This window comes from Glycine max, chromosome 1, assembly GCF_000004515.6.
Source record: "Glycine max cultivar Williams 82 chromosome 1, Glycine_max_v4.0, whole genome shotgun sequence".
NCBI lineage: Eukaryota > Viridiplantae > Streptophyta > Magnoliopsida > Fabales > Fabaceae > Glycine > Glycine max.
The window spans coordinates 30,494,760-30,507,717 of record NC_016088.4 but is presented as its reverse complement, the minus strand read 5'-3'; the positions used below and the strand labels follow the sequence as shown (position 1 = coordinate 30,507,717).

The following is a 12,958-nucleotide window of genomic DNA, read 5'->3' as shown; positions in this document are numbered from 1 at the left end:
CTCAGAGTCAAATCGACGCTCAGTCATGATGAAAATATCATAGCCATGATTAAATTTGTAGTTACACAAAATCTTGACTCCACATAAAAAATCTTGATATCGCGAAAAATATTGTTTGTTATGCACAAATTTAATCATGACCATGATTCCTTAGCTTTTTCCTGTTTTGAGTCTTTTTTTCCTTAAAACCCTCCTTGAGCACATGTCTAACACAAACAAATTGAAATCATGAGTTCTGCCAACAAAATATACCATGAGTGCATGAAATTAGCCTAGAACTACACATAAAAAGATGGTCAAATTTGGGTTTATCAACCTCCCCACACTTGAGCATTGATTTTCCTCAGCAATTGTTCTAATCTCATCTTAAATAGAAATTTTCTTAAGTCAAATCTCATGTAAAAGAACCCCCCCTTCCATTGCACACAGAAACAATCCACATGCATCAAGTCACAAAGAATATTCCAAGGGATCCATTAGGCTTAACAATTTTTGCAAAACAATCTCAATGAGTTTTGGTTCACTCTTCTCACCATCTCTCAATGTTACTATCAAGAAAGCACTCAAGTTACAGTTCAATGAACATGTTCACAATTCTATTAACCAATCAACTCAACTCTAGTAAACACTGAATTTCCAAACAAGTCAGGCAGTTCAAGTTGTAATGGGGTTAGGCTTGTAATGTAAGATAGATGTTGAAAGGAATAGGCAACAAATGGCTCCAATCAATATAGACAACAATTAATTCAAAGTTCAAGGGAACCTTTACCTTCTTTTTCACCAACCTTATTCACTTTGATTTCCATTCCTTTCCCTCCTCTAGTTTTTTTATTGCACTTGGGTCTTTCTTTTCTTTAATTGACTTTTGACCCTTTTTATTTCATTCATGAGAGAAGCAATTTGGAATTCACTTCACCTTTAATTGGCACAACTTGCACTATTAGTATCAATTCCTCTACCTCTTTTCACACTGTCACAATTTTAATTCAATATAAATTAGGTATCAACGAAAATATTCAATTAGGCTCAACTTGGGAAACTAAGGAAAATTGTCTTTAAAATCTAGGTTCACAAGAATGTCTATGTATGCCTCAACATTTCAGAAAATTTCAAGCACTATTCAAGGATTATGCATGTCAAAATAGAATATAGAATGGATTCCACTGAAAGGATTAATCACACACACCAAAAGAATCAACATCTCAAAACTCAAATATCTGGAGGTAATCTTAAAAAGAAAATTCTACAAATTATCATGCTAATGTTCCTCCCTTGAGAGAATTCATGTTATTCCAATGCAAGCGTATGCTTTTCTTTTTTTTTTTAATACAAGGAATCTCTGAAAACACAATAACTCAACAAAAGAAAATTTTTAAATCACACATCCCAAGAATCAAAATAATGCAAAGAGTTATAGGATATAGTCTCAAGTTGGGGGAGCAACAATGATACCCCTCCCCAAAATTATACGATGCAATGTCCTCAATGCACTCAGAATAAAACATAAAAGAAGAAAATACTCAAAGGGAAATAACAAAAGTACTAAAATATAAAATTGTAAAGAAAATATTGAAAACAAAAAAAAATAACAAAATAAAAGGATACTACTCTAGGTTGCCTCCTATAAAATGCTTGTTTTACATCCCAAGCCTGATGTGTAAAAAGAGAAGTTAATTAACCAACCTCGAACGGGGTGATGATCCTTTCATGAAATGATCCTCTAGTATGATCATCCACTCCATAGCCAAGAGCTAGAATGGTTTTGTCATCTCTCCTATTCTCATTTCTTATACCCCTTCCATGGTGATCCTTTAGAATGATGTTCCTTTCAAGAGGGTCTTCCTTCCCCACACTTCGGTGAGGCTCAGCCACAAGTGTTTTTCATCTTGTTGATGGCTTGCACAAAATTACAAGTAGCAAAAGAAGTAGGCTTTTTCATGAAATTGGACAAATCAAAAAGTACCTTCTCATCACCCAATCGGAGGGTGAGTCTACCAAGCTTGACTTCAACCACTAAATCAACATGTATTCAGAAAAGGGTGTCCCAATATGATACGAACATTTTCATCTTCTACCATGTCTAAAACCACAAAACCGGCATGGAAAATGAACTTACCTACCTTAACCATTACATCCTCTATCACCCTTCTAGGATGGACCACAAAACGATCAAGAAGGTGTTGGGTGATATTAGTAGGTTTAGGTTCCTTCATGCCTATTTTCTTAAATACAAAATAGGGCATTAAATTTATGCTAGCCCCCAAGTCACACAAGCATGTTGGATCGAGTGGCCTCGGAATAATTAAGAAGAGGGGGGGGGGGGTTGAATTAATTATGAACGTGTCTTGACTAATTAAAAATTTATCCTTCTTAATGTTACTAGATTCAGTTAGGCTTTACTAGTAAGTTATGAGAAAGTAAGAAATCAAAATAATAACTTAGACAAAAGTAAAGCGTAAATAAAAAGTACACAGCAGAAAAGTAAAGAGTGTAGGGAAGAAGAAGACAAACACAAGATTTATACTGGTTCGGCCACAACCTATGCCTACGTCCAGTTCCCAAGCAACCACCGATTCTTGAGATTTCCAATAACCTTGTAAAATATTTTACGAGAAAAGATCCACAAGGGATGTACCCTCCCTTGTTATCTTTGAACAACCAAGTGGATGTACCCTTCACTTGAACTGATCCACAAGAGATGCACCCTCTCTTGTTCTTAGTGTTATAACCCAAGTAGATGTACCCTCTACTTGTACCATAAAGGATGTACCCTCCAATGAGTTGAGACAAAGAATTCTTAGGCGGTTAGTCCCTTGAATCTTTGTAAGGGGAAACAAAAGATATCTCAGGCGGTTAGTCCTTTGAAATCTTTTGTTTAAAGGGAAAGGGAAGAATCAAAAGAATTCTCAAGCGGTTAGTCCTTTGAATCTTTTGTCTAGAGGGAGAAGAGAGAATCAAAAGAATTCACAGACGGTTAGTCCTTTGAATCTTTTGTCAAGAGGAAGAAGGGATGAAAAGATAGCACACTTTTGTTTTCTGCAGAATTTCCACTTGCAGAAAAACAAAGTTTTGAAACAAAGTTTAGAAAGCTTTTTGGCAAAGAAAAAACAATGAGCAATGGTTAGAGAAAGATTGTGAAAAAGAATTGTTTGGAAGAATATCATATATGTCTTTTTGAATGTGTGCCAAAGTCATGCTTTTATAGACTCTTCATGTCTGGTCAAAGAAACCATTGGAAAAGTTGTGACTTTAGAGAAAACCATGTTAAGAGTTATAACTCTTAACTTTTTCTTCAAAATTGTTTACTGGTAATCGATTACCACAAAGATGTAATCGATTACCCTATTCATTTTATGAAAAGTTATGACTCTTCACAATTGGATTTGAATTCCAACGTTCATATTCACTTGTAATCGATTACTAATATAGTGTAATCGATTACACTATTTGAAAATCATTTTGGAACATTGTAAACCATTTGAAAACATTTTGAAAACCAAACTAGTAACTGGTAATCGATTACTGATAATTGGTAATCGATTACCAGAGAGTAATCACTCTAGTAACTTAGAAAATTTGAGAAAATTCTTTTGTAAAACAAAATTGTGCTATTTGGTTTTTGAAAAAATCTTTTAATACTTATCCTATATGAAGTCTTGACTTGTTGCTTCTTGATTTCTTCTCTTGAATCTTGGATTGGATTCTTGATGCTTGATCTTGAAGTCTTGAATCAATCTTGAATCAATCACTTTGGCTTTTGGCATCATCAAAATTGCTTGGTTCATCATCATGAAACTTGCTTCTACAAAGCATATTTCAAAATAAAACTTTTCTATCATGCATGGAATTGTAAAATTCCCATGGTCTTTTAACTTTGGGGAAGCTTCCTTAAAACAACAACAAAAATTTCTTCATTAAGGCCCATAAATGCAAAATTTGTGAACTTTTCATTATTAGAAAGTATGTCTTTTAAGTACTTGGCATATTTTGAAATTTGTGAAATAACCTCAACAAAAGGAGTGTTGATGTGCAGTTTCTTCATTACATTAAGAAAACTTTTCGAACTTCACATCCTGTTGCTCACTTTTGACCCTTTAAGGAAAACAAATGCTTACCTATGGAGATGTCAGCACCTCCTATTCATCTACCTCTTTGTTTGGTACCAAATTCTATTCAGTAAAAACCTCTTTTGTGGTATTTGAAGTAGGATCCTCTTTTTTCTTCAAGTCCTCTTCAACTTTCTTGCTCCTTGTCATGATAACCTTGGCCTCTTCCTTCTTTGAAGTCTGCCAGGAGCTCTTTATGACAAGAAAGAATGTATATAAGTGAGCTAGGACTCCACGAGCTTCATGTAGTGATCATTTTAGGAGATGTATTGCATCAACACTTCTTGCATACTAGGACCTATCTCATCTTGTATATGCCTCTAATTTTGCAAGTATGGAGGTCCATACAAGTTTTAATTCTCATTTTGTTTGTAGTTTTGCCCCTGATTAAATTTGTTGGAGTATTGTTTATATTCATTGTTTCTACCCCCAACAAATTTAACTTCCTCCATAGGTCTTGCTAACTCGTCACTCACTATGCAATCACCTAGAGCATATACATACCCACGTTTGTTACAAGTAGGATATGAAGGTGAGCTAATAAGGGCCTGAGATTGTGTCTTAATGAATGTCTCTATCTGCCTTGAGAGTGCTTGAATTTGTTTCCCTTGTTCATAATGAGATCCGGCTGACTCCACTTGGTTGACTGGTCTCTTCATGATTCTTTTATCCCCATAATTGTTGTAGGGATTGGAGCACATGTCCTCCATGATCTTGTTGACATCAAATGGTGGCTTTCAGCATCAGATTTATGTAACATGCAACATCAAGGATAGTCCTATTGTGATGCAATCCTACCCCACAAGGGCATTGGATAGAAGACTCCAAGTAGATTGGGCCAGAGATCCAAGGGAAGGCCCTAGGGTTCTCATGAGCCTTAGGGTAGATTTTGAGCCCATGGGCTAAGTATGGGTCCGCTTATCTTTGTAAATATTAGAATAGGTTTTTTCCTTCATTTAGGCCTTGTATTTTGGCCATTCTAGTAGTATAGGGTTTTAGCCTTGAATTTCGAGGCATTTTGAGTAGTCTTTGTAGTAGGGACTTTTTTTTGTATTTTCATGTATTTTGTCATGGGGGTGAGCTTAGCTATTATAGGGGTGTGTAGCTAAGTTCTAGCTTCTCATCTCAAGGAGGTGAGCTTAGCTATTAGAGAGGTGTGTGTAGCTAAGCTCTAGCTTCTTTAGGAATCTTTTCAAGGAAGCTTCTCAAGGAGGTGAGCTTAGTTATTAGAGGGGTGTGTGTAGCTAAGCTCTAGCTTCTCAAGGAAGTTTTCTCAAAGAAGTTTCTCAAGGAAGTTTTCTCAAGAAAGCTTCTCAAGGAAGCTACCTAGTCTATAAATAGAAGCATGTGTAACACTTGTTGTAACTTTGATGAATGAGAGTCTTGTGAGACATAACTCAAAGTTCAACTTCTCTCCCTTTTTCTTCCTTCAATTTCGTGCTCCCCCCCCCCCCCCCTCTCTCTTTTTCTCCCTCTTTCTTTTCTTCCATTGAAACATCCTCTCCAAGCTTCTTATCCAAGGCTCATCTTGGTGGTGAAGCTCCTTCTTCCATGGCTTATTCCCTAGTGGATGGTGCCTCCTCTCACCTCTTCTCCTTTGTCTTCTACTGCATCTCCATGGTGGAAAACCACCATTAAAGGACCTCATTGAAGCTCAAAGATCCAGCCTCCATAGAAGCCCCACAAGTAAGCTTCCATCAAGATAATAGGCTAAAAGAATTTCATACACTCATGAACAAATGAGTTAGACAAAGAAACAAGAAAATAAAATTCAGCACAACATAAGAAATCTTATGTGACAAGTTTCATGACTAGACATGACTTCTATGACAAAACTACAATAGGTGAACAAGTCACTCTAGATTTTTGAGGTTTTCTTCTACTTTAATATTTTTGTAAGAATTTTATGGTTTAGGTTTCAGCCACAAAAAATAACAAGACAAAACTCAAAGGAACCTAAACTCAACACAATTCATGGTTCAAGAACAAGAACAAGAAATTTGAACCATAGAAAATCAAATCTAGCTTCTATAGCAAGTTTAATCGGTGGAAACTCTAAAGAATCATGTTAACAACATTTAGCACAAGACATTTGAGGAGATACATGGAGAAAAAATGAAGAAAAAACAATGGAAGAGAAGGTAAAGCAAAAAATTAATGGAGGTTTAAGGAGCACCTACTTGAAGCTCTTGTGCTCTGATACCACTTGATGGAAGCTTGCTTGTGGGGCTTCTATGGAGGCTGGATCTTTGAGCTTCAATGAGATACTTTAATGGTGGTTTTCCACCATGGAGTTGCAGGGGAAGACAAAGGAGAAGAGGTGAGAGGAGGCATCATCCATTAGGGAATAAGCCATGGAAGAAGGAGCTTCACCACCAAGATGAGCCTTGGATAAGAAGCTTGGAGAGGATGCTTCAATGGAGGAAAAGAAAGAGGGAGAGAAAGAGAGAGGGGGGAGCACGAAATTGAAGGAAGAAAAAGGGAGAGAAGTTGAACTTTGAGTTATGTCTCACAAGACTCTCATTCATCAAAGTTACAACAAGTGTTACACATGTTTCTATTTATAGACTAGGTAGCTTACTTGAGAAGCTTTCTTGAGAAAACTTCCTTGAGAAGCTTCTTTGAGAAAACTTCCTTGAGAAGCTAGAGCTTAGCTACACACACCCCTCTAATAACTAAGCTCACCTCCTTGAGAAGCTTCCTTGAAAAGATTCCTAAAGAAGCTAGAGCTTAGCTACACACACATCTCTAATAGCTAAGCTCACCTCCTTGAGATGAGAAGCTAGAACTTAACTACACACCCACTATAATAGCTAAGCTCACCCCCATGACAAAATACATGAAAATACAGAAAAAATTCCCTACTACAAAGACTACTCAAAATTCCTTGAAATATAAGGCTAAAACCCTATACTACTAGAATGACCAAAATTCAAGGCCTAAACGAAGGAAAAAACCTATTCTAATATTTACAAAGATAAGCGGGCTCATACTTACCCCATGGACTCAAAATCTACCCTAAGGCTCATGAGAACCCTAGGGTCTTCCCTTGGATCTCTGGCCCAATCTACTTGGAGTCTTCTATCCAATGCCCTTGCGGGGTAGGATTGCATCATATTGTGAGCTTCTTCTAGAATCACCTTCTCCTTGAAGTGACATCTCCTCTCTCTCTCTTCCTTCTCCATTCCACTACCATTCATCTTCCAAGAAGCAAAGGAATCCATTGATGAAGAAGATCCTAGGCCTACAAGCTCCAATGGAGCTTACATCATGTCCTATTTCACTTAAGGTAAACGATTAGTTCATCAACAATTTATATCTTTGTTATCATAAAAAAAATTGCATTTTGGATCGTCCAAATATATCATATTGGACCATCCAGATCCAACATTTAGGAGCGGAGGCCACTGGTTGCATCTTAAGTTGTTAAGGTAGATCAGTAACTTCCTTTGTTAGCTTTTCAACTTGTCTAGTGAGATGCTTATGTTGAGCTAAGAAACCATCCTGAGTGGTAACTTTATGCACTCCTCTTGTTGGAATGATGGCTCTATCATTTTGAAATTCATTAGCATTAGAAGTCATGTTCTCAACGAACTCTATAACCTTTCTTGGAGCCTTCAAAGAAATTTTTCCACTAACTGAGGCATGAATTTAACATAAGTTTACTTTGAGCCCTTAATCCTCCCAAAAACATGTCAGTTTGTAAGGCCTCATCGAAACCATGTGTGGGAGTTTGCCTCAGCAAATCACAAAATCTTTCCCATGCTTCTCCAAGAGATTCATCATAGAGACTCCCTTCTTCTAAAACTGGCTTGGGTAATCGATTACACAATTTGATAATCGATTAGTTCGATTAAACATGTCAATATTTCAAGAGAAGTAAATTTTGTTGCTTGTTGTAACACTTTGTAATTGATTACTAAACTTGGTAATCTATTACACAATGTTAAACCCATTGCTTTTAAGAAACTTTGAGATAAATACATTTTTCTTCTCATTTTTTATTACCACTAATCATGTATAGATAAACTAAGTCTAAAATACCCAAGATGCCTAGTCTAAAAAACATCCAATACAAAATGCCACATCCTTAGAAACTTGTTTGACATTGCAAAATTATTAAAACCAAAAGATCTTAAGACTAATATTGAGTCTTCAATCTCTTTGATTCAAAATGAATCACAAATGAAGAGAGAGAGAGAGAGAGAGAGAGAAAATTTGGTATTTTTCAGTATTGAATATGAAAAATGAACAAAAGGTTCCTTGTAAGATGTTACAAGCTCTTTTAAAGAGAGCTAAAATTATATTATTTTTTTATGCCATGTAGGATTTTCTCTATATATAGCAAGGACATATCTTGCTACAAGGAAACATCAACAATTATAAATGACTTCTTCACTTGAATCTTCATGCTTTTAACTCATGCAGGCTATGACAAGTTTCTGCTTAACTTAAGGTCTTTATAACCTTAAGATTCATTGGTAACAATGTGCAATGTTGATATGATGAATCTTTACATTTTTCCAAATTGATCACTATCTCTCTTTCGCTATGGCGAAAGTTCATCTCCCAGTGGCGAGATTAATTCTATAGCTCACCATTCTTTTAAGCTCATATTTTTCCCTTGCAACATCAAGATTTATCAACAAATTATTACAAACTATCATTTTATTTTCTAAAATGCTTTTATACAATTTATTTTTAAAAAAATTATTAGCAAAAAGTTCTATTAAAAAAACGGATAATTACTCAAAGAAACAATTATCACCACCCCACCTTTATGGTTTTCCATATTCTTGCTACGTTTCGAAAGGTCTTTTTCTTTATTTTTATAATCCCTCCAAAACCTTAGCAGAGTAAGGCTCCACTCATTCTCTCTTTTATATGCCTAGTATTGTGATTTACATGCACTAACATATTATTGTAATTAATTAAATAATTTTTCTCTTATTTATTTTAAATTATCATTTTTTATTTTTATATTTATATTTAATCTTTTTTTATCATTTATCTATTTTGATTTATATTTTTAAATTGAATTTCCATAGTTTTATAAAAAATAATCTAAATTACTGTTTTTTTCTTCTAATTTATTTTTAAAGTTTAATTTGGTGCTAATTTTTAAACGCTTCAATTTGATTTATAATTTTAAAAATTGGTTGAATTACGTCTAAAGTAGAATTAACAACTTTAGAAGAGCAGAAACACGTCACTTTTACACTTTCTGGCGGATTGTTTGTAAACCGCCAGAAAGTGATTTTTTATACACAAATGAAGCCAGTCCCAAATGAACCCACATGCTTGACATATATGATGTCGTCAAGATCGAGCCTCACTCTCTGTCATTCGTCATCTCCTTCTGCAGCCTCGCCTGCAACATCAAGTGTCAAGGTTTGCCACAAAATGAGCCTCTCTTTAATCATCCCCAGCCGTAGCAACCACCTCTCCGGTGAGAACAAGTTCATGCGGACAACGCTGTTGAACGACATCTCCTGTGAGGCACGTGACAGCGAGATAATTGTGGTCCTTGGCACAAGAGGTTTAGGAAAGTCATGAAGGTGCCCACCGAATTAGGCCGTGAATAGTGTGAAGGGACGATGTAAAGAAGAGGAGGAACGAGAAGAGGGAAATGGTTGGGATCCCTTAGTTCTGTTGTTGTTGGGTGTCATTGCGGATCTGAATCCAGATCCAAATGGGATGAAAAAGGGTATGTAGTATGTGTGAATGTATGTTCGGGGGTGGGTTTGGGTTTCCGGGGTCATCTTTGTCGGTGAACGGCCATGGCTTCTTCTTTATGATTTTGTTCATTTCAGTATGAAGAAATAATAATAAAAAAATCTACTTCAAAAATTGTAAAAACACATGTGTCTACATTTTAACAAGGTTAACTTCAATTTAGACAAAAACACTTAATTGAAATACTTTTAAAAATTATAAAATCAAATTAAAATAATTAAAGGGTTAAATTAAACTTTAAGAACAAATTATAATTTATTCCAAATAAGAAATTTAGCAAACAATTATCAATAGTTAAAAATAATTTTATATTATAATTTAAATTATTTATTATATATTTAATATATAATTTAATTTATATTATAAAAAATATTTATTTTCGTCGAAATTAATAATCATTTTTTATACTTCACATATTAAAATCATATATAATAATAATAATAAAATTGTATTGCCCTATGCTTGCACTCCAAAGTCTAATTATTCAAGCCTTTATATACACAGTAAATAATGTTCGGACACTAGTCCTCTCGTCCTTCTCATAAGGACTGGCTCAAAACCAACCCTTCCCATCCTCAGCATCACCGTCCTCGTTTATTGACCCACCATATACCACTCGTAGAGTACCATTGACGTAGGTCCTTGAATCTCTCTTTACATTTTGTCCTCTACAATCCCAAAAAAAAAAAATCAACAGAAAAGGCACAAAAATACGTAACAAAAAAGAGAGAGAAAAGAAAAGAAGAAAGGAAAGGAACTCAGGCTTTACCAAGCTTCATTTGCCTGCCTTGTATATGGTCTCAAACGCCTCTCATCCATGCGAACAACCAAGAACGACAGGTCCGGAATAAGCCACTCTCCGGCGCGAAACCACCAACTAACTAGCAACGATGCCTTCGCCGGAGTACGAAATGTCGTCATCGCCGGCCGCAGCGCCGTATAACACACCGCCGGCGCTTATTGCCTTTACGCTGACTGTGCTTGTATTGTGCTTCGTGGCGTTCAGCATCGTGTACATGTGCAAGTACTGCTTCTCGAGCGTGATCCACACTTGGGCCTTCCAGCGCACCCCTTCGGGTTCCCTCATTCGCCTCACGCCCCACAGGTCCCCTCCTCGGGGCCTCGACCCTGACCTTCTCCAAGTCTTCCCCACCTTCCCTTACTCCTCCGTTAAGGACCTCCGCAAGGATCAGAAGTACGGCCTTGAGTGCGCCATCTGTCTACTTGAGTTCGAGGATGACAACGTGCTCCGCCTCTTGACGCTCTGCTGCCACGTCTTCCACCAGGACTGCATCGACCTCTGGCTCCGCTCGCACAAGACCTGCCCTGTCTGTCGACGAGACCTCGATTCACCCCCGCCAGACGAAACGCAGAAAGCTAACGAGGGTGTGGTGGTGATGTCCACCAGCGGGGAGATACGCATTGATGTAACAGAAGGGCAAGACTGCGGTGGTGGTGATGATAATGATGGAAATCCAAGACAAGAGCATGAACGTGAGCATGAACACGAACATGGTTATGGCAATCACGAGGTCATGATTCATCAACAGGGGGAACAGATGTTTGCACGGTCGCATTCGACGGGGCACTCGATAGTTTTGATTAGAGGAGAGGGAGATGAGGGAAAGGATGATGACAAGTATACGTTGAGATTGCCGGAGCATGTTTTGAGAGTGAGGCATAATAATAAGCACAATTGTACGAGGAGCTGTGCGAGTTACAAGGACATTGCTAAGCTTGTTGCTCCTCCTGCTGCTGCTGCACCTTGTAGTAATTGTGGCTTTGTTCAACCAGTTCCTCCATCTAGCACCTCCTCCCCTGACCATACTCGAAAATAACGTTCTTTGTTGTTGTTCTCTATTCTTTTGAGTTTTCTCTTCTGTCCTTTTTTTTTTTAAAGATTTTTCTGTTTTAATTTTACTTGTACTTGAGATAGAAGATTATAGGCTTACGAGGGAAATGGGTGTTATAGTCTTGTAGAGTACACACATTATGCATTATGCTTCACGGATTTAATTTTTGAGCTGGAAGTTTTTCATCTGTTTGTGCTGGTTATCTTTCATGATTATGATATCTTGTAGCCTTGTAGACTAGGATATCTTGTATTGTTGTTGCCGAGTTGAGAACCTTTCTCTCTTGTGATGTTCCATCTTGCATATCAACGGTGCTACACTGTACGAAAGGATTGGAGTACGAAATTCACGAAGTTCCTTCATAGTAAAAAAGTTAACTCTTATTATTATTATTATTACTATTATTATTATGTAATTATTTTAAAAAATAAATTAAAAGAAAAACAAGATAAACAATCTTTTGATTTTATCCCAGATTCTATCTCATTAATTTTGGAAATCATCTCACCAAAATTAAAACAATTTCACGAAAGCAAATTCTATTATTCTTTTTTTTACAAATTAGGTGATTTCGGTAAAATTATATACCAAATTAACATAATTTGAAGAAATGGGTGATTTAATATTAGTTTGGTATATAGTTTCACGAAACCACTTAATTTGATAAAAAAAAATCCAAAATACTTGTTGATCAATGTTGCCACAACAAACACTTGTTGATCTTTGTGGCACCACAGCACTCTTGTTGGGACTTTTTTTTACCAAAAAATGAAAAAAATATTATTTAAAAGGTGTAATTTGAAAACTATTTTTCAGCTGTGAGTATTTTTCTTTTTTAACCAGTTGTACTATAACCAATGTAAAAAGTCACTTTTCCACATTGGTCATAGTTATAACCGAAGTAAACATTACTAGAAAGAATGTTTTCAATAATACTACTTTAACATCAGGTTTTGATAAAACCGATGTTAACAAAAGGGCGGTAACATTTTTGTAAATAAATCGATTTTGTCAACATCAATTTTTAAAAAAATCGATGTTAACATCGGTTTTTTTTATAAAATCGATGTTAACATCGATTTTATAAAAAACCGATATTAATCGATTTTTGTTTATATCAGTTTTTAAAAAACTGATATTAACATCGCGATGTTAACATTAGTTTTTTAATAAACTGATGTTGGGTTTTAATACTAACGTCTCCCGTCTTCTCTCACCCACTCACTCTCACTCTCATCTCACTATTGCTCTCGCTCTCACTCA

General features: G+C 36.0%; 1 protein-coding gene across 1 annotated transcript; it reads left to right on the top strand.

Moving 5' to 3' along the window:
- The first annotated feature begins 10,732 nt into the window (after positions 1-10,732).
- LOC100815505 (RING-H2 finger protein ATL29) lies at positions 10,733-11,961 on the top strand. Its single transcript, XM_003517863.4, has one exon. It carries the CDS (start codon positions 10,733-10,735, stop codon positions 11,678-11,680), a length of 948 nt encoding a protein of 315 aa, XP_003517911.1. The 3' UTR covers positions 11,681-11,961.
- Positions 11,962-12,958: the final 997 nt, after the last annotated feature.

Bases quoted from the DNA above. Each gene is read 5' to 3' on its own strand.
- LOC100815505 (XM_003517863.4), top strand. From the start codon at position 10,733: ATGCCTTCGCCGGAGTACGAAATGTCGTCATCGCCGGCCGCAGCGCCG.